The 23,185-nt window shown below is 32.7% G+C and overlaps 2 protein-coding genes across 4 annotated transcripts; one reads left to right on the top strand and one right to left on the bottom strand.

Annotated features, from left to right (window-relative positions):
- The first annotated feature begins 428 nt into the window (after positions 1 to 428).
- On the top strand, positions 429 to 5,523 carry LOC139783032 (fatty acyl-CoA reductase wat-like). 3 transcript variants are annotated; one of them, XM_071722156.1, is made up of 10 exons: positions 429 to 772; positions 1,817 to 1,945; positions 2,022 to 2,144; positions 2,350 to 2,475; positions 2,596 to 2,741; positions 2,816 to 2,925; positions 3,197 to 3,392; positions 3,970 to 4,209; positions 4,336 to 4,593; positions 4,674 to 5,523. In XM_071722156.1, the coding sequence occupies exons 2-10, from the start codon at positions 1,931 to 1,933 to the stop codon at positions 4,801 to 4,803; spliced, it is 1,344 nt and encodes a 447-aa protein (XP_071578257.1). In that variant the 5' UTR covers positions 429 to 772; positions 1,817 to 1,930; the 3' UTR covers positions 4,804 to 5,523. The 3 variants fall into 3 exon arrangements, with proteins under 3 accessions (XP_071578257.1, XP_071578258.1, XP_071578259.1); XM_071722157.1 differs by having other exon boundaries at positions 429 to 642; XM_071722158.1 differs by lacking the exon at positions 2,350 to 2,475.
- A 2,771-nt stretch (positions 5,524 to 8,294) lies between these two features.
- Positions 8,295 to 22,574, bottom strand: LOC139783031 (uncharacterized). Its single transcript, XM_071722155.1, is given in 23 exon segments — positions 8,295 to 8,540; positions 8,633 to 8,853; positions 9,032 to 9,288; positions 9,522 to 10,066; positions 10,542 to 10,617; positions 10,763 to 11,016; positions 11,107 to 11,415; positions 11,597 to 11,792; positions 12,974 to 13,092; positions 13,203 to 13,401; positions 13,548 to 13,615; positions 16,681 to 16,759; positions 16,761 to 16,856; positions 17,027 to 17,151; positions 17,255 to 17,404; positions 17,487 to 17,642; positions 17,765 to 17,914; positions 18,076 to 18,124; positions 18,126 to 18,433; positions 18,516 to 18,711; positions 19,302 to 19,579; positions 19,694 to 19,843; positions 21,826 to 22,574. Coding segments are annotated over 23 exon segments (4,236 nt in total). The 5' UTR covers positions 22,049 to 22,574; the 3' UTR covers positions 8,295 to 8,508.
- Positions 22,575 to 23,185: the final 611 nt, after the last annotated feature.

Consider the following 23,185-nt stretch of genomic DNA (forward strand, 5'->3'; position numbering starts at 1 on the left):
AATAATAGTATAATACAATCGATTCAAGGATAATTATAGATAGTTTGACAAATATTATCTTATAATTTAAATTAAAAATATGAATAATTACAACCAATATACAATAAAAATAATATCAATTATTCTAATAAAATGTTATAACAACAGTATTGCACTTACTCAGGTCTAAAAATCGAAGGAAAGCATCAGTTTTCAAACAATTACAGGCGCTAGTACGAGTAGGATATACATGTATGGTCAAAACTTGAAACGCGGGCAATCCTAGGATTGACTAATCAATTCTGCCGAACGCCGAACGGTCAAGCGTCTTGGTCAAAGTTTTGTAGTAATTTGCTGATATGTGTGTATAGACAGTACACAAATAGACGGAGAAAAGCCTCCGCCTGCGGCGGAACCCCTCCTTCGCATGAAAAAAAAAACTAATCTAACTCCCAGTCTATTTCTAGACGCTTAGACGCTTAGACGCTTAGACGCTTAGACGCTTAGACATCCACAGGATTGACCAGTTAATCCTAGGAATATCGTTTCGGGCTTTGACCATAACGTGTACAAGATAGGACAAGCTTCCTCTTACAACCGTCAGTCTTCGAAGCAACATCAAGTCAAACAGACATTCGATCTAGAAAATTAGGAAATTTAGTGGTATTTATTTCTTAATCTCTATATTAACTTCACATATTATAAACAATATAAACAGTGAAAAACATGGAAATTGAAGCACACAGAACACCGATACAAAACTTTTACGCCGGACAGTCGATATTTTTAACAGGTATTTATTATTCTTAAAATGTCTTTGAAGCATAGTATTTGGCTATTATTTGTTTTTCCTCAGAATAAAAGATATCCTAGGATTAAATTAAAATGTCCACAAAATTTTAATTATATTCATTTTGGATGTTTCTTGAATTTCTAAAGAGTATTTTCAAAAAACATTTTGTGTTATTATAGTACATATACAGAGTGTCATGTAATATGTGGACCAGTGTTCGTGGGCAGGTAGAGCGGGTAAAACTGAATCGAAAAGTTTTTTACGTTTTGTAAGTTTCTCAATAATTAATGAGAAATTAATTAATAAAAATACGCAAATCAGGATACGACCGTGCGATTCGACGAGAAGCTGCAGCACAACATTCACGTTGTTAGGCGCGTGGCGAGCACTTACGGGGAAAAACGTTAAGTAAATAACATCGGCTACACTGAGAGAAATAATTATTTTTTTCAAAAAAAATTTTGTTGATTTAATAAAACCGGAAGATTGTATGTTGCCAAGCAGATGATTTTATTGGCTTAACAAAATATTTGTACAAAATATTTTGTTCTTTTGACTATTTTTTGTTGACTATATTGATTTGTTCTTTTTAATTAAATATTTTATACTATCAATTATACATAATATAACATTAACTAAATATTTCTTTGAATAAATTTACTATTTTTAAAAACGTTAATGTTCTTGGTTCAACAAAATTATTTTATTGAGTTAACAAAATTGATCATTAACTTAAAAAAAATGATTTTGTATGATATCATTTTCAGAATTCAATTATTTTATTTTGTTTAAATAATAGACGTGTACTTAATTCAATAAAATAAATAATTGGATCAATAAATTGAAAAATCAACAAAATTGTTTTGTTGATTCTACAATATTTTTCCCTCAGTGTATATATGAGCGACATTCGTGCATAGCCATTGTTATTTATAAAGCATTTTTCCTAATATTTCGTCACGCGTGTAGCAACGTGACACTCTACATATGTACATACATACACGTACATACATATGTATATCACTTTGTCATTTTGTCTTATAGGCAGTACTGGTTTTATTGGAAAAGTCTTAACTGAAAAACTGTTACGAAGTTGCCCCGATATATCTGCTAATACGTCCGAAAAAAGACAAATGTCCCAAAAGCCGATTAGATTAAATGTTTGAGAAACCTGTGAGTATCTCGAAAACAATATCGAAACATGATGTATATTTGTAATAATCGTTATTCAAATCCGTAATTCATATAGCTTTTTGACCGAGTAAAAAAGGAAGTACCCAATTTCCGTAGAAAAATCGTACCTATCATAGGCGATCTCGATATAGAAGACTTCGGATTATCAGAAAATGACAAGAACATACTGATAAATCAGGTAATTAATTCAGATTATCCATATCATTTTCTATTATCTATACTACTATATTCTAATACAATAAAAATGTATTGCATATCTATTAAAGCATTACATTTTACATATATATATAATTATAATTATCGATGCAATTAGAAAATAAATTGTGTACTTTTTTCTAAATATCTTTCCTACTTAAAGCATGTATATTTATTATTTATTATAGGTATCCATAATTTTTCACATAGCAGCAAATGTACGGTTCATCGAAAACATCAAAACTTCTACGATAATAAACGTTAATGCTACCGCTACCATCTTAAAATTCGCAAAGCACATGCTAAATTTAAAAGTAATTTCTATATCTAATATGTGTTCTAGTAATAAATAATTGGCAAAAATTATTTATATTTTGCAATTTTTACTAATTTTAAAAGAGAAACATAAATTACGCTTAATTTTTACCTTGCAGTTACTTATTCACGTGTCAACAGCTTATGCGAACTGCCATGTGAAACATATCGAAGAGCGATTTTACTCGTATCCCATTAACCACAAAGACCTTATCATGTTCACACGGAACTTACACGAAAACATAATCGAGGAAAAAATATCTAGGTAATTCTTTGATGCTCAATATAACATAATAATTAAATATATTAATAAAGAAAGATATTCTACCGTTTGGCTAGAATCATTTCACAATGGCCGAATATATACATATACATTCACGAAAGCGATTGCGGAAGGACTTCTCAGAGTCGAAAGCGGAGATTTGCCAGTAGGAATATTTCGACCTGCAGTAGGTAATAGAATAATTATAAAAACTAGCAGTTTTTTTTACTAAAGAATTTATTAAATAACATTGATATGTAATTATTTTCAACTGCTTTGCATAATTAGGTGCTATAAAATTCTATAATTGTAAAATAATAATAAACCGTCGCGGATGTGTGTCTGTGTGTGTGTGTGTGTGTGTGTGTGTGTGTATGCGTATGTATGTCGCGTTTAGCTTACAATAGGTTTGATTCTTGCGAATCTACATAACGTGGAATAATTAAGATTTTGTTCAGTTATGTCTAGCGCCAATGAGCCACTTGTCGGGTGGATAGAAAATATGTATGGGCCACAAGGTGTCACGGTGACTTCGCTACTTGGTATCACAAGATTTCATCGTTATAATCCCGATTTCAAGGCAAATATAGTGCCCGTCGACTTCACGGTAAATGCTTTAATCGTTAGTGCGTGGGATGTCTGTAATCAATTCAGGTATGATCTGATATTTAACCAACATCTCCGTAGCTAATTTACATAAAATTTTATTTCTACTATTTTGAACATTGTCATCAGATAATGACATAATAATGATTCAACCTCGTTGTTTAGATTATTTTTTAGACATGATTTTTAATAACTTATAATACATATATATATATATATATATATAATTTCTTAATGCTTGTAACAAACTAACATCATGAAGATATAACAATTAAATATGAAAGTTAACAGATTGAAAAAGCAGAAGAATTAGTTCTATAATAAATTTATCCCAAAATACTATAGTTTGTGGGGAAGAGACTATTTTAAAAAGCATGAAACACACTCGTATACGAATATGTGCATTTAAATATATTTCACTACTTACAATTACTTTTACTACTTACAAATTTTACTACTTACAAAACTTAAATATATTTTACTAATTACAAATAGGCACTTACAATTAGGTACTACCGTAATCACAGACACATATAAACATTAGCGCATATGATCATAAATGACTCTGATACGTAAAGAAGTATAATGTACAACATAATTATGTTTAAATGGATTTATCTTGTAGGAGAGACAAGGATATATTAATTTATAATTTCGTGTCACCAGTCGATGGACCTACTTTGAATGAATACATTCATGCACTTTACGACGCAAATAGGATGTACCCCTTGCATAATGCCATATATTTACCCTTATTGGTTAACTTTCAACATAAAATACCATATAGAATTTGTGTTTGGCTCGGTCATTTCCTTCCGGCTTTATTTATAGATGCTGTAAACATCTGTATAAATCGTAGCCCAAGGTATCACGTAAATTTAAATGTTGTTTCTTTTACTTGAAGTATATACATATCTCATAGTTTGTATCGAAACCAAATAAAATGTCATCTATAATATGAAAAATTATAATAGTTTTATATGCATTTCAGAATGTGGAAGTTGTGTAAGAAGGTCGACAAATTTTCCAACGCGCTCCAACCGTTTTGCAATAATGAATGGAGTTTTTCCACTGACAATGTTCAAGCGATGTGGAGTCATCTGAGTGAGGAAGATCAGCAATTATTTCAATTCAGCATGGTTGGATTTGACTGGACAAAATATTTCATTGATCATTATATGGGACTACGCCTTTATCTTCTTAATGAAGATAACAGTACTTTAGAAATCAGTCGTATCAAGTATAGGAGGTAATAGATCTTTTTTTAATTTTTGATTAATTTTGTTAGTTTAAGTTAATTTTTATAGATAAAAAAATCTCTAATTTTAGATTTTATTGGATACACCAAACGTTCAAAATTGTTTTTACCTTTGCCGTCTTTTGGATTGTCTGGATCAAGAGACACGGTAGTGTCTCGCGCCAAGTATACGCGAAGCGAGACCGCACCGTGGATCTTTAAAGCCTGATCTACAATGTGTTCTTTTTGCTTCTTGTTTTCTGCTCTTAACCTCTTTGCGACTATCTCGTATTTCACAATTCCGTCGCGTAACGCGATGTTTTTTGTTCTCTATCGCCCAAGATAAAAATTGACGAACTTTAGAAGAGACAAGAAACATCACGTTACGCGACGGAATTGCGAAATACGAAATAGTCGCAAAGAGGTTAAGAGCAGAAAACAAGAAGCAAAGAACACATTGTAGATTAGCCTTTACGCGACGCGACGAGTTGCGAGTACCCGAGATATTAAGATCTCGATAACCAGTGAACGGGTCAGGCTCTAACTAAGCTTAATGGATAGCTTGAACCAAATTTATATAATAAGTGTTTTGATTTTTTCTCTACGTACTTTACGAACAGAGATATTTGCGATTTAAAGTCCGAATTGTGATGAAAATTTACATATAATATTAAGAAACGTCGTCGTCAAACGTCGAACGTCACTTTCAGTACTTTTTCTAACAGATGGCTCTAGCCATCCCAACGATAAAGGGATCATGGCGACACTGATTAAATCGACATAGAACATTAAAGGTTAACACTCTGTTAACACCAAACCAACATCCAACGATGAGGATCAATCTCCAACCTACACTAAACATTGAGGCTTAATGCCCAACCTACACTTATCATTGAGAATAAACTCCCAATAAACACTCATCATTGAGGATTAAACCCACAATTTACCTAAACCTTAATGGTCAACATTCAATCTACACCTAAATTTAAGTGTTGACACTTAACTTTGATGACAAACACTAAACTTACGCCCAAATTTGAGTGTTAACTCTCAAGTTGAGTGTACTTTTTCATAAGGGATATTTAATATTTTAATAGAGATTATTTTAAATATTTTATAATAATTCTACATGTAATGAACATTATGTGTTAATTAGAATTATAAATACAATCTGGATTTAGAATACTAGAACTCGAATTATCCAAATAATTTGAACGCTAGAATTTGACTAAACGAAAATAATTATTTTGAATAATTTTGATATTCATAAGACGTTACATAAAATACGTGAATAAATTTACATCGATATAAAAAAACTTATCGTCAGATACTTGGCGATGTTAGATTAACTAGTATGTAATGATTAAAACAAGGAGTAAATCACATATTTATAAAATAATTAATGTCTAATTCGTAAGATCGTTTTACGGTATGCAATAACGTAAAGCGACTAATTACTCGTCAAATGGGCCTGTTTACTGATATATTCTATTATCCATGACAAGACTGTTGCTATTGTTGGTGTTACATTTAAAACGGCCTCCAGATTTGATAAGGCGTTCTAGATCCTTGTTGTTCACATACGTAAAGAACGATTAAAAAATCGGAAAACTACTAATGTAATTAGAATTACAAGATTGTTGTTATATATGTTATTTGACCATAGAATCGTGACTCTTATTATTCACATTTCTTAAAATGGATTGTTTAGACACAATTATTACTATTTAAATCTTTAGTACTTGCGCGGTTATCTGCGTAAGAGAATATCTATCAATCACTGAATACATTTAATAATCAGAAAAAAAATAAATTACAGCATATTTTTTAATTAATAATACTTGAAATAACCTCGTTCAAATAATATTGTCTAACTCAAATAATTATAATATTTGTCAAAAACTAATGTTAAATATTAAACTGATACGATAAAGACTAATATCTGAGATATTTACCCCTGTTGATTTTTAAGTGATTGCCCATGTGTATTATCTTGATGAGAACTTGGTCCGGCATAATTTTCTTCATCTACAGATTGTTGCAACATTCGATCCGCGTTATTATCTCCAGTTTTTTCTTCACATCCTGAATATTTATCTATATTATGACGTTTCTTCAAGTGAGATTTTAAGACATCTATTCCTTCAAATATTTTAACTTTGTAACTGTAACATTGCAATTTGCAGTATGCAACAGAGTTTTCGAATGTGTAATGCTGCAATAACCAGGTACCAGTAATTTCCCCTCGTATTGCAGCTACTTGTTCTTTATGACACAAATTCATATGTCGGTTTATAGCTCTTCTGAATGCATTCTTAAGTGATCGGCCACAAATTTTGCAACGTGCAGTATAGGGTTATGTGGGGTGATGTGCAACACTTTCACTCGTTGCTCGGAAAACATATCCAAAAATCAAATTCTTGAATATATCATGGCTGTATAATGTAGAGGAAGGAAAATACTAAAATTCTGCGTGATTAGATTTTCAAAATTTTAAATTTTTCCTAAAAATTTTTCGAGTTTTCAAAAACGTCTGTTTTAGCATTTTCAAATTTTCTTGGGGTGATGTGCAACACAGGTAAAATTAAGGTAAAAAATGCATGAATATCGACATCAATCGACTTAAATGTTAAATTTGGGCTTCTTAAATACAAATTAATCGAAATCTGGTGAACAAAAAATTTCACTGTGTTGTAATCGACCTGAAAAAAAAAATCATTTTTTATTTGATTTCTTATTTATTTATCGCTTAAAAATTAATATAATGAAAGGAAAAACGCAAAAAACTTTATTTTTCATCATCTGAATCGCAGTTGTCACAAGTAAAATAGTTGCGACCTTGCATGTCGACACATTTCACATCATGTTGCACATCACCCCAAACACGCTATTTTGCGCGGATTGGCGTGACACCAACACAATGTAAGAAAATCACAAAATCGCTTTGGATTATCAAAAGTACTTGAAAAACTAACAATATAAAAATATTTACCTATAAGATGACTAAAACCAATTCACGAAATCACTATGAATGTGAAAAGCAAAAATTACATTCAGCTCGAGAAATTTAACTCGCTTTTCGTACAGCAAACCAGGGTGCGTGCTATCTCGCGAGTTATTTATCTAAAAAAACAAGGTACTGTCAACACAAACAGATGGCAGTATGCGGTTCTGTCAAATGTCGACATGCAGACCAGGAATCGGAAACGTTGCACATCACCTCATGTTGCACATCACCCCACACAACCCTACTCTTCTTCTCTTGAGATGTCGCCAAAGTAAGTAGGTGTCGTTTTTCCATTTTAAGAGATCTTTTTCATCATATATTTTATGATGTATAATTAAGTGTTTTTTTCGCATTGTTAAAATTATACGCATTAATGTCACCGCAAATCTTGCATTTTATTTTAGTAGCGTTTAATTTTTCAAAATGCTCCCATATCGGACTAACTTTCCGCGACGACATTATATTAGCTTATCACTAAAGCATATATCACTAAATATGACATGTCGACTACCAAGAAAAGCGTTCGGTGAAACTGTTTGGAAAAGGTCTACAGACCTTTACTGAACATAAATATTTATATTGTGATGATGTTTGAATCTTGCTAATAGATAAGTCAGATAGCTTTGTTTCTAATTATACAATCCTGTAGTAATCAAACATTTAGATTAAGGTACACGTTTTGCCCATATTGTCAAGCTAAAAGATAAAGCTTTAGCTGTAAAGGTTTATTGTAAAAGTTTGATTACATTAAAATTGTTTTCTAACTTTTCGCCTATACGATTATTACAATATCGATTATAATAATTATTTAAAACAAAAAGTGATGTTTAAATTTTTAATTTATATTGAAAATATTAAACTGCAGACAACACATAAGCTGTTAACATTGGTGTCCGTATGTGAGATTAAACGTGCAAAGTTTACACAATGTCAATGACTGGCTTTAATGATTCTGAAATAAAAAATTCAAATTATCAGAACTTGACATAGACTTAAGTAAATTACGTTATTTAACTCAAATAATTCTTTGCCTAGCATTTTCACCTAGCGATATCATTTCCTCCTGCTCCTCCTCATCGTTGCTCGCGATGGCGATCAGCTGGACTTCCGGAGTTGCCCGCGATAGAGATTGTCTGTCAGAAAGTGTTGACAGATCTTGCCTTGAATTCGATATTACGGACTTCGTCTCTTGTTTGTAGTTTTCAATGTTCTGTGATAGAACCATCTCATCTTGCATCCACTGGACAGACAATTTCTGCCTTTTCCTGTAAAATAGAAATTTAACGTCAGATTACAGCAGACATAAAATTAATCTGCAATGTAATCCATTGAAATTTTATTTGTGTGTATCAGCACATAGTTTTAGTTAAAGTGTTTACACGACAAATATTAATAAATAGATCAATATTACTCTATTTTCTAAAAAATTAAAAAAAACACCACCTTTGGTACAAGTAAAAAGCTGCGCCTGCCACAATGAAGAATAATATAATGGGTATGACCCATGCTTCGTGATGCTTCGGCGGATTCTCACCGATGCGAAACGATTTTGCAAGCATGATCGGCTCGGTAGACGAATTCCGTTCGGTTACGATAATCATTATTTCATAAAACCCTTCATGTTTTAATGAGCAATTCCTCGCATTGCCGTTAATTCTATTGTCGCCGATTCTGAATCGTTCGCCAGCAAATTCTTTGATCTGCCACAATTGAAAACAAGATATTTGATTCCAAAGGTATGTATGAAGTTTGTTGCTAATACTGCAGTAGTGATTTATGTACCTAATATATTAATCTTATTTTAATTATATGTGAAACAATTTCATAGCTAGCACAGTGTTTTCGCAGGTAAACTTATTCAATTATTATTTGATCATTTTATTTACGCGTAAAATATTCACGCACAGAATTTACAAATAATTTGTATATGTACCGAAACTTCAGCAGCTTGCCAAGCGATTTCGCCCATCTTCAGGCCTGCTCGCTTTCGCAGATTCTCAGGTACTTCCAAATATTGCTCGCAGAGATAAGGACCTTTTACAATGATGTGCATCATGCTGTCATCCTGAGTGTCGTTTAAGACAGACGGTATATTTAATAATATCGTGGAATCGGATTTGTTTACTATGACGTCTAGAACGCCGTCAAAGACTGCGGTTGAAGGCGTATCGATTTTTACAAACTTTGTGCTGCTAGACTTATTCGCAATTGTCACAGCTTGGATATAAACGACGTATTGCGCTGACGGGAATAAATACAATCGTTTGGTATAGTTACGCATGTATTGTGTCACCGGGTATTCGAGTGTTTCATTAATAGGCAATAGGGAAATTTGCCTTCTCAGGTTTGAAAAGATTTCTTGTATCCGTATACGAAAGGACCTCAGATGACCACCTGTCTTCCAGGGATGAAACCATTTTAGATCAATTACTCTGTTATTGTTGACTGTAAAAGTATAATTCCCAGGTGCGTCCGGCGCTAAAATATATATATCAAAACAATAATTAAATTAAGTTTATATTTTGAGCTAAGAAGCCACTAAATAATTGTTTATTGCACATAATACAGATTAAATAGCTATAAGAGAATAGAGGAGATTTATTATTAGCATTTTTTGTCGGTCATAGCACAAGGTGCTCAAGGCAAAGATATGTTAGTCGCAGCGAAAGAAAAGGAGAAGCAGTAAATAATAAAATATTAAAAAATATAATTTGAGCGGGGGGGTGTCAGTCCCCCGGAGGCGAGACGATTCGCGCGAGAGTAACGAAAAGAACAAGTACGACTAATCTAACTACTAATCTAGTTATGTACAGCTACAACTATATACATGGCGATACGCCAAACATAATTTGTTATAGCTAGATTATGTAACTATAAGTTTCGAGTTCAAGAAAATTTATAATGTAGCAATTTTCTATAAGTTTTTTTTTAAATTATTTATTAAAATATTTACTTGTATTACGAAGCATATCGTCAGTTACGAAAACTGGAAGGCCTGGTTGAATAACGTTCATATTGTGCGCTAAAACCTGTAGTACATATTTTGTATTGTGTAATATTTATATTCTTTTATATACATAATTTCTCTTGTCCATTACACCAACGTCATTATAAATATATTAATGACGTTTACTAGAAGTATCGACAATGACACAGAACTTAACATTATTTTACCTTAATTGTTTCAGAAAATGTGGCGGATTTTTGAACAACTTTGCATATATAATCATCCCACAAGTCACAAGTTTCATTGATTTGAACTTCAATAACTGAGCAATGACCGCTATATTTGTTACACAACTCGACAATATAATCACGCAATTTTCCATTGTGAGGTGGACGTGGACTTTGCCATCTTAGGTGGATCGTAGCAAGCGTTTGACGAGTATCAATCTCGATAACCTCCACGTTGGTTACTATGGGCGGAGCTGTTATTTCGATTCATTGTAATCATAGAAAAAAATTATAAATTATCAAAAACTATTAAAACAATAATTATTAATAACATCATGCTTTACCTGTCGGCGGAGTTTCAAACTCGTATGTTTCATAAGCGGAGGCATTCTCTTTGCTTTTGTAATCTCTTATTACATAAATTGTTGCCACATATCGTTCAACACCGTTTAATTTTGGATATAATTGATCCAAGTTGAGATTATAGTGTTCAGTCTGTTTGGTCACATTGAAATATTTAACAGCGTCGCTAATACCGTGTATTTCTATGCTGGCTGTCAATGGTCCTGAAATCGTAGTGCAATCTTCGGGCGGACGCCATGACAAGTTCCAACCTTGTACTCTCAACTGACTAAATACTTCTGATGGTATCTCTGTAAAACCGTTGATTCTTATTTTTTGTGTGATACTTTTATATGTGTAAGTTAGATATCAGTATATTATACTAAAAGTATTATTAGAGATTAATAAACAATTAATTATACGAATTAACTGGCGTTCTATCTGTAACATTGACGACAATTCTAATAAATAACGTAATGTGTACATATATACCAGGTTGTGTTGTATTAAAGGTTGTCTCTGCGATTGCGCTGAAATGTCGTGCGTTATGAACTATGACCCGCGCACTATAATATGTGTATGGATGTAAATCTGGAATTGTGATCGTCGGCTCTGTTGTAGATTTTTTTATAACGTGATTATCCGGCGTAGGTAATTTTAAATCCTTGCAATCGTAGTATTCTACAACCTGGAATTAATACAAAGCATCTGCATATTAAGTCAAAGTACGTAAAGTTGAAATATCTAATATTATAATTAAAATAGTTAAAATTAAATGTGTAATGTACGTGCGATCTATATGACGATGCCGCGCGATTAATATTTCGAGTATTGTAGGATTCTATCAGACGTGGGATAAACCAGATTGAAGTATAAGATTCAATAAATTTAATTAATTTTGAAAATTAATTAATTTTTATGGTATACCCCTATTATAAGGTAAGCTCCTAATATGCGATAGCGGGGTTTCTGCTAAACTAATAGGTTCTATCTGTTGATTCCACCATGAACTTATTGCCCTTGGGGTAAAACCTATTTAGTAGAAAATCCATTGTTCGATTGCATGCACTCGTTACGAATATCGAAATTGTGAATTTGGATGTTGTCAAGTACCACGAAGGTGAGACTTTGAACCTTGTTTATTATATAATAAATAAATATTTGACAATGAGTTCTGTATGCAGCGATAGAGTAAGGTCGTATTAATAGGAAAATACAGGATATGTTGAGTTGCTTAATTGTAGAGGATAGATTTAATGATCGCCAAACCGCAAGGCGTGGGGTCCGTAATATGAGATATTCAGGGTACTCCTAATATGAGATAGCCTATGCTCGAGTGATGATCGTTGATAGAGTATGAAGGTTATTGTACAGTAATAAAAAGAGGGAAAATACTATGTTAAAGTTAAGGGAAGGTTCATACAAAATTATAAGAGTGTGCTGATGGTGATCGCATGCTCATGCTGGGCGCACACTGACTGCGCTGGAAATATTGAGTATGTGGGTTTGCGATTATTGTGCAAATAAGCTTTTCCATTACATTTGTATTTCAGAAACATTAAATAAAGTTTTCTAATTGCAATACCGATGTATTTTACACTTTATTAGCACTTTATTAGCGATTTCTCGGGGTATCTCATATTAGGAGCACACTTTTTCGATTTTGCATAAAGCTCATTTTTTACATTTTTCTAATTTTCAGAAAAATTAATATTTAGATTTTACATTTCAGCATCTTAAAACTTATTAAATTCCCTTCAAAATGACCTACTACATTTTTCAATTCTGCCCATAGTCTTCCGATAATCATACAAAATAGATGTAGTATCTCACAATAGGGGACTTTTCCTCTACATATAACTTTATTACCTTCAAAATTATTTCATATCGTACTATTTCTCCGTTCGGTTTATTTGGAGGCCTCCAAATTAGAGTGAGTTGTGTATTAGTCAATAACACACCTCGAAGATCTAGCACTTTAGATGGAACTGTGAATATTTATAAAAAATGTTTATAATCCATGTATATATGTGCCTCGCTGCATCTATATGAAAAATAAACGTCTATTTATATATTTTTGACATATAATCAAACTTACCACCTTCAAGCGTACGAATTTCCTTGGATAATAACTTGTGATTATTATAAAATAGTATTGTCACATCATAGAAAGTGTACGGTGTCAAATTTTGCAATTTATATGGGAAAGACGTAGCTGATATAGAAACTATTTTCTCACTCGTATCTATATTGCGAACTACTAAAAAATACCAATTTGCCGGACATGAATATAATTGCTAAAATAAGAAAAAAAAACATAGATAAATTTTATTTATTTTGAAGTACTTTCTCTCTCTTTATTCGTCATATTATAAATGCAATTATATATGTAAAAATTAAAAGAAGTCTAAACTTAAACCTTTAACATAAAACGTTTACATACATTTGGATTGATTAGCCAATCAATTATTATGCTGTTTTCTTCGGGCATTACGTCAAAGTTCTCAGCCGCTGTATCATTATGCAAAGAATTATTACAGAGCAAATATTATATTATCGCTAAAATTAGATAAAAAATTAAAATATTTTATTATACGAGTTTAACAATAATGAATAGAAATGTGACAAACTTTCATAGCACAGTAAGATATGAAGTTCAGTGAATTTAGTCGTCTTGTATTATACTATGTATATAAAATTAAATTTGCTAAAATAATAATCTTGATTAATAATTCCAATTTATGTCGTATTAAAAATGATGAAATTACTGATAATAAATTATGACTGTGTCATTAGAATATTAATAAATTACACGTGAAGGAAACGGGTTAATTAAGAGCCATTCGTTGTTGAAAGTGCGTGAATTTTTTTATTCATTTATTTAATTCATTAACTAATTAGCCCATTTCCTTCACGTGTGGATTTTCAAGACAGAACCTCAATTCTCTAATAATAAATTAATTACACAGGCACACAAAATAAAAAAAGTGGTCTGTTCTTTTGACCAGACCCACCTATCTTTATGTATTTTGACGCGCTGAATCCGAATCTGAAGTCCGTTTAGCCCAAACACCCTCAAAATTTCGAGTAAATCGCAAAAAATAGCTAAAAATGGCGAAAAATCACGTTAACGAGTGCGAGAAAATTCGGAAAAATTTTTTCTGACCTGGAACAAGTGTTTTTTTTGTATTTTGACGCGCTGAATCCGAATCTGAAGTCCGTTTAGCCCAAACACCCTCAAAATTTCGAGTAAATCGCAAAAAATAGCTAAAAATTGCGAAAAATCACGTTAACGAGTGCGAGAAAATTCGGAAAAATTTATTCTGACCTGGATCAAGTGTGTTTCTTTTGTATTTTAATGCGCTGATTCCGAATCTGAAGTCTGTTGAGCTCCATTACTAAAAAAATTTGGCAAAATCACAAATTAAAAAAAAATGAAAATCGTGAATAGTAAAAAATCCAGAAAAAAAATGTCATGGATATGAATTACTTCAGAACAAATTGTACAAAATCAGGTTTACTTTGATGTTCTTCTTATACTGTTTTTTTTTTGTAGCGAACTCTTTTCTCTTCGAATGACCTATGCAGTGGGTTTCTCTTTCTCTTCTTCCCATTCTGATTCGTTTCTCTCTTTAGTGTCCAACAGTAATCTGCCATCATGTTGATATCCCATCTTCCTTGGTATCGAAATTCCATTTCACGTATATCTTGATAGAATCGTTCTCCTTGTTCTTCACTGTAGTCTCCAAGGTTTTCAGGAAAGTAGTTAAGATGAGAATGTAGGAAGTGCAATTTGAGATTCATCAAGCAACCTAACTTTTTAAAATTTTTCAACAACTCTTCAACCAAAATCTGGTAATCCTCACTCCTCTCATAACGGGAATACATATGCATCTATTCCAATAGGTCACTCAACGAAGCTCAAAGAGACTTACGAGAATTTGCAGATAGTATTGGAGAAAATAAAGTATTTGGAACATCAATGGAAAGTTTGCGGTGATCTGAAAATTTTAACTATGATCCTAGGCCAACAATCAGGTTTCACAAAAAATCCCTGCTTCTTATGTTTATGGGATAGTAGGGACAGGATAAATCACTATATTCAGAAAGAATGGCCAAAGAGAACGGAGTTTCATCCAGGATCAAGGAACATTAGACGCAGACCATTGATTGATCCTTCGAAAATTCTGCTACCACCTCTTCATATCAAGCTTGGTCTCATGAAGCAGTTTGTCAAAGCTTTGAATAAAGATAGTGACTGTTTTCAATACTTAGGAAAGAAGTTTCCCGCGATAAGTGATGCGAAATTGAAAGAGGGTATCTTTGATGGTCCTCAAATTCGAACTCTTTTTAGAGACGAAAATTTCATTACACAGATGAATGACACTGAAAAAGCAGCGTGGCAAAGTTTCAGGAATGTATCTCAGAACTTTTTAGGAAATGAGAGGAGTGAGGATTACCAGATTTTGGTTGAAGAGTTGTTGAAAAATTTTAAAAAGTTAGGTTGCTTGATGAATCTCAAATTGCACTTCCTACATTCTCATCTTAACTACTTTCCTGAAAACCTTGGAGACTACAGTGAAGAACAAGGAGAACGATTCTATCAAGATATACGTGAAATGGAATTTCGATACCAAGGAAGATGGGATATCAACATGATGGCAGATTACTGTTGGACACTAAAGAGAGAAACGAATCAGAATGGGAAGAAGAGAAAGAGAAACCCACTGCATAGGTCATTCGAAGAGAAAAGAGTTCGCTACAAAAAAAAAACAGTATAAGAAGAACATCAAAGTAAACCTGATTTTGTACAATTTGTTCTGAAGTAATTCATATCCATGACATTTTTTTTCTGGATTTTTTACTATTCACGATTTTCATTTTTTTTTAATTTGTGATTTTGCCAAATTTTTTTAGTAATGGAGCTCAACAGACTTCAGATTCGGAATCAGCGCATTAAAATACAAAAGAAACACACTTGATCCAGGTCAGAATAAATTTTTCCGAATTTTCTCGCACTCGTTAACGTGATTTTTCGCAATTTTTAGCTATTTTTTGCGATTTACTCGAAATTTTGAGGGTGTTTGGGCTAAACGGACTTCAGATTCGGATTCAGCGCGTCAAAATACAAAAAAAACACTTGTTCCAGGTCAGAAAAAATTTTTCCGAATTTTCTCGCACTCGTTAACGTGATTTTTCGCCATTTTTAGCTATTTTTTGCGATTTACTCGAAATTTTGAGGGTGTTTGGGCTAAACGGACTTCAGATTCGGATTCAGCGCGTCAAAATACAAAAGAAACACACTTGATCCAGGTCAGAAAAAATTTTTCCGAATTTTCTCGCACTCGTTAACGTGATTTTTCGCCATTTTTAGCTATTTTTTGCGATTTACTCAAAATTTTGAGGGTGTTTGGGCTAAACGGACTTCAGTTTCGGATTCAGCGCGTCAAAATACATAAAGATAGGTGGGTCTGGTCAAAAGAACAGACCACTTTTTTTATTTTGTGTGCCTGTGTTATCAAATGGTAAATAATTTAATTATTGTATAAACTAAAACTAAGTAAATATCGACTCACGATTGCACTTAGTTTCTGCTACTTGCCAATCACTATGTATTTGCACACCAGCAATATTTAAGCTGATACCGATACGATAAAGTAGTACCATGTTCCAAATTCTCAAAATAAGTTGTCAATTGCGTCATATTTCGAAATAGTTTGTTCCACGATTGCTGATTATATTTGACTTGTCCCTGTAAAAACATATCATAAAATTGATCTCTTTGTTTCCTTTTATTATTAAACATTTAGCGACGTCCAGATAATATTTGTCTTGAATGCAAAATTTATTTAATTACTAGCAATTTAAATAATAATTTTTATTAATTTAAAAAACATTAGAAAAATAATATTAAATTGTTACTTGAATGACAATAGAATATAAAATCGATATTTTGCCATATTCGTCTTTCCATGTTATAGGAACAGTGGCCAAAATGGTCGTCACGTTTGTAAAGATCGTATAAGGTACATTAGGCTTGTCTACGCCTGTAAAATGGTTAATATATTTTTACACTGGTCTCTAACCATTAGAGATATTCGTTTGATAAGTATAATTAAAACCATGTTATGTATCATAAGAGATTGTTACTTGTTTGACATAAAGGTGGTATGTAAATTCCTGTAGCATTGTCGCAACCATTAGTACACATTCCAGTTACTTTGTTACATTGTTCTTTATTATTAAGACAAAAGCCGCATGTCTTTTTGCAGCCATGACCATATCTATTCGACTCACAAGCTGAAAGCTCGAATATTAAATGTTCGAATATTTTGTACATAAAAATAGAAATATAATACTAGCGGTATTAGGAATTATTTACATGTAGAACATGTATCTCCTAAGAAACCCGGAGCACACGTACAACCATTTTCGTAACAAATTTCGGTTCCTTCACAATCCGAGTTACTATTTAGATCATAATTACATGAAGACAAACATTGCGGTCCAATCTTTCCTTGAGGACAATTTACGTCATCTTAAAAAAATTATATATATATTTTAAAATAATATCTTTAGCTTGTCATGTTAAAGATGTAATCAGTAAAACTGCGACATTACTTATTTCAGTTACGCAACATAATAATTGTCAATACATACCCAGGTTTATATTTGATTTGACGGGCAATAAAGGATGCACAACAGTGTGTTCATTGTAAAATATTTTTTGACATGTCACATTCGGCCAAAAATAGTGATAATAGTCCCGAGAATCTTGATTAGTAATTATAGCACCCTTTCTTAAAGCCTCTAAAAAATAATAAAACAAATTATATATACAAAAACATAACTCGTTGGAAGACTTTTACAATTATTTAACAACCGTGCGAAGTATGTAATTGATAATATAATTTATAGTATTAATAACAGTCCAAATGTAATAAAAAATAAAAAAATAACGAGATTCGCACCATTTTGGGGACATTGACGAACGTTCGCTATCGCCCACAACGGATTTAAAGCTATGCTCATTGAGTTTAGGGATCAATTGAATTGTAATCTTATTATAACTACTGTAATTGGGCGCTGAAATATTTTTCGAGATTTTCACAGATTGCCACGTTGGTAAATCGTGAACCCTGGTTCTTGATGAGCCTTTTGCTGTTACCATTACTAATACTTTATCGTTAGTATAATCACGCAACACTATATGTGCATCGCATTCGATGCAGAGACCAACTAACAATTGTACGCATGTCATTGTATTGTTCAATTGGAAGGTGGGACTTGTCAAGACTGCATTCTCGACAGTCGTATGCAGAAAGTCATCTGAAAAACATGTTTGTATATAATTACACGATGTTGAGTTTAAAATAATTTTTACACAAATTTATTGAAAATCAGTACTTACATATATGAAATCGATACAACATTGCTGTGGGGCTTCTAATAAACATGTAATAATTATTATGTGAGCGTAAGCTATTCCTTTCCTCGTCTGTATAAGTCATAATAATCTTATCAGTATCATAAACAATTATTTTTCTCATCACAGAGTTCCATGTAATAATGAACGATCTCCATTCAATATCAGACAATGGTGTGTGCTGCATTAATTATAAAGTTATTTAAAATTCGACATAAGTATCTTGCGTCAATTTTTGCCGGTTTAGCATAAGGTGAATATTTAAATTATCTTAGTTTTTGTTGTCAATCTCACGTTCTTTGGACTCGATTTAGTAAGTGGATTTCACGTCTCTTTGGCGGTTAATTCCAATTCTCATTCTAGTCTAAACCATTTTGTAGACTATAAATATTTGCAGAATTTTTCTGTTACCTTCTTTTGAATATTACACTATCTTTATACATTTAATTTTTAAACACTCATCTTATGTTTGTCGGTAAACTTAAGATTATTTAATTTATTTATATCACGCACTTTGTCGCTGAACATGGCTTAAAGCTTAGAGCCGAAACGTACGATTTATAATTTGTATTAAATTATTTAATTAAATGTTACATAGCATAAACTTATATACAACTAACTACGTTTGACTCTCAAAGTCCACTTTTTCTTGTTACTCATTAATTTTAATATCGAAAGTTTTAGTTAATTAATCATTCACGTTTTTACTATGAATTTTAGTATGAAGAAAACGATGGCTAAATAGAAAAATGACAATGTATATCTATTTACCTGGATGCTGTCTAGTGCTTTATTGCAATCTGAACCTTCTTTGGAATTTTTTCCAGGTATTGGCACTCCTTTCACGCATTTTCGTATGACGGACTTTGTGTTTCCCCAACCTCCTATTATAATCCAATAGCAAGGATCTCTGTCATAATTTTTGCCGTTGCAAATTAATATATGCACACCATGAGATAGACGAACCGAAAATGAGAGCTTTATGTCGGTATTAAAATCAAAATCTACATAATCATAGGTATCTTGAAAATTTTCATACTGTTCAAATTCTGAAAATTGTAAGTGCGCGTTATTTGAAGGTATCTTAAACATACATATTGTTTATAATATTATAATGCATTCTAAATATATCACAATCTTTTATCAAACTTCGAAGCTTCTACCTTCCCATCGTTGATCAAATACCAGACCCATAGATGTTTTAAAAGAATTTGTAAGACTCCAGTTGTTTTTAGTCCATGACTCCAGGCAACCTTCGTTTGCGTTCATTTTGCAATCTATCTCATTGTTGCTTTTATTTAAATCGCGGAACTCTGAAATAATGCGCGCGTTTATAATACATTGTAGGTAGGTGTAAAATAGTTGAATGCTTTGTGAATAAGTTTATTTAGAATATATTAAATTTGATAAGAATTATAAATTTTAATCAGAATTTTAGTAGGGGAGACTGGGGCCTAACCTTCGCCGGGGTTGAACCGTCAAATCAAATATCTCGGAACCTGTATATTGTGCGAACTCGCTATTAACATTGTAAACGCTGCTTATGGTACCCATGTGACCAACGGAGTTTCGGCAGGTTACCTGCCGTGTTATGATTTTTACGAGGGCAAACGTGTTTTCGGAAGGTGAAAGTTACATTTTCTGCGCGTGGAAATTTTGTAATATCTGCAATAATATTTGCTCTCCAAATCTCGAGGTACGTGATTATAAAGAGTAATGCATGCTGAACACGAATTCAGTGTACTTTTTTCATTATCGTTGATGTCTAATATTTCGTGGGCGATCAAACCTGAAACTTGTGTTTGAGGTTAATCCGTCAGTAACCAGTCCGGGTGCATTTCCAAGGCATTTCCGGGCATTTCCAGGCTCACTGCATATATAATATGGATGAGACGGGAATTACAACCGTTCAGACACCGAATAGAGTCATCGGACGTCGAGGAGTGAAACAAGTCGGGCGAGTGACTTCTGTGGAAAGAGGAACCCTCGTAACTATTTTTTAATAACGTTTCGCATAAAAATTTTAAATAAATTTTTATATTTTTCTCTTAAAAAACAATTATTAAGATGTATCCTATTATTTTTCAGGATTAGATGTACGTATATGTATTGAAAATGCAGTGTGACGGTTAAACCCCGGCCCTTTTTATATTTCAATTTTTCCACCGTTGTCGTTTTTGCTCTATACCGGTTAAGGACGTTCTCCGGAAAATCGATTTTCTCTAGATTTTTTGGAAACTGTGAATATACGTTAATTTAGGTGTGCTTTATGCGATGGTATAAATTTCAATACCTCTTGCGGTATTAAAAATCGAGATACTGAGTTTCAAAGTTTCAACTTTTAACATGTAATTCCTATTCCGAGCTATTGTAAAAGAGACATTATAATGAATTGTGAAAAAAGTTGTCTCTAAATGTTTTTGAAAAATTAGTATAGGATGCTCCATAAAAATAGAAATAATATGCAATTAAGTGTCAATACCCTTGCGGTACTCGTTTTCGAGAAATACTTGTGTAAAGTACGCGATTTGATGAATTTTTCGCTCGGTTCAAAGTGACAGAAGAGGAGAGGCGTCAGTTACTTAGCAACGCCGCATGAGTTCTCACGCGTGAAGTTAACTTCTTATTTTTTAGATGTTTATTATATGACTTATATGTAATATTTTGTATATAAACATCTTTTTAAGCACGAATACAAGTTGAGCACGACTGGAGCCGGAGAACGACCTTAAACAAAGCGACGTAGATAAAAATTTCCTATATAAATTTTGTAGCTAAAGGTTCACTCTTTACAGTGGTATATCACATTTAACTAAAATTATTTATTTTCTTGTTAAAAATCGGCACCGAAAAAAAACTGACGGTTAGGCCCCGGTCTCCCCTACTCATGTAAAAATTAAAAAAATAATTTTTACTTTTAATTATATTGTTGCGCTCGCCGCGTCGCTCGTTCACACACTTCACATTCACGCGCTCGCATTCCCGACGTTCGCGGAAATAAAGAGACACTGCGGTTATAAAAGAGAACTATCACAATGTTTATTAACGTCGCGATACAGAAGAGCGTGGACACACGTCCGCACGGTCCAGCAGCTCAAGACAAAATCCGTCAGCTGTTCCATTAAATCAATAAATCAATAAATCAAAGAGTCCTGTTGTCAAGGGACGTGCTCCGGCTTGAAGCTTCTCCGGAGCCAAATTCAGCCCACAAACGGGTGTCCCAGCACGGGCGCAACAATATTTTGGTTTGCAAGATGTAGTAATGCTTATTTCGATCTTCATAAATAAGACTTACCATAATTATTTGATTTTGGAAAAAAAATATAATAGAATAAATTATAGTTCCACACAAGAGCTCCGCCATCATCCTCTGAGAGGCATATCAATTTTACATTTCTGGGTCTCTCCCTATATGACCGTCCACGCAATACGGTTACTTTTCCAAAAATATGTAACATCTGACTCGCGACGATAAAGAACGCGAAAATAATTAGCGTATCCATCGATGTTTTTTTCATTGTCAACGAAAATATATTGTTCGTAAGGTTAACGATTATCAGATTGGAAATAGATCAAACAACATAACAAAAGAAATATTATATATCTAATTAATTACGTTATTTTATATCGTGTCACTTTAACAAAATTTGTGCCGTGTTGGATCTAATTATACAACAGTCTTGCCCATCGTGTAATGCACTACACATTTAAATAAAATCCGCGTGAGCAAATCACTCTCCTTTATTTGAAGACAACAGCTTGCACTTCAGTCACGACAAGTCAATTTAAATGATAAGAAATAATAAGAGAATTAAATTTTTGCAAAACATTTTGTATCGTGTTCGTATTACACTATTCAGTCTGCTGGATGACATGCAATAACTGGTAGAAAGGAACTCGACTTCCTTTTAGTAAATTCGCGATAACAAATTTCTCGTTATTTGAAGATAATAGCTTGCACTTCAATCACGACAAGTCAACTTATGAGATAACATAATAAGAGAATTAAATATTTTATGACGAAACATTTTGTGTTGTGTCAGTTTTATACTATTCAGCCTGCCGGACGACCGGCAGTAACTGCTAAAGAGGAAATTGACTTCCGCGATAACAGATTCAGTATCTACTAAATGTGCCTGACGCATCCAAATATTTATATATTTAGATGTCCTATTCCATAGGATAGCTATCTATATACATATATATATATAATCGAATGTTCTGACTGACTCATCAACGCCCAGCCCAAACCCTTAAACCTAGAAACATGAAATTCGGGGAGTATATTCTTTTCATGATGTAAGCACCCACTAAAAAGGGATTTTTAGAAATTAGACCCCTAACGGGGTGAAAAGAGGTAAAACGTGTTTTCACGGATTCCTCAATATCTCTTAGGCCCGATGAGATATCGATTTGGTTTTTGCTTACAAAGGTTACCCATACAAATGCTTAAAAACATAATGCAAGATTTGGCCCTAATCAACCCCTAAAGGGACAATCTAAATTCGGAGGTGAATTATAGAATCCTTTGCATACCGTATGCGAAGCACGAGTGTATCAAGCTAGTATATATATACATATATGTATATACTAGCTGGTTACACGGGCTTCGCCTCGGAGGACATATGTAATAAGACACGCAAATAGTCTCTCTC

The sequence above is a fragment of the Temnothorax nylanderi genome, unplaced genomic scaffold, assembly GCF_030848795.1.
Source record: "Temnothorax nylanderi isolate EJ_2023f unplaced genomic scaffold, tnyl_v1.0 TNYL_tig0463_pilon, whole genome shotgun sequence".
Lineage (NCBI taxonomy): Eukaryota > Metazoa > Arthropoda > Insecta > Hymenoptera > Formicidae > Temnothorax > Temnothorax nylanderi.

Excerpts from the sequence above, each read along its gene's own strand:
- LOC139783032 (XM_071722156.1), top strand. Across the intron at positions 2,145-2,349 it reads AGAACATACTGATAAATCAG|GTATCCATAATTTTTCACAT; the intron begins GTAATTAATTCA and ends TATTTATTATAG. Across the intron at positions 2,926-3,196 it reads TAGGAATATTTCGACCTGCA|TTATGTCTAGCGCCAATGAG; the intron begins GTAGGTAATAGA and ends GATTTTGTTCAG.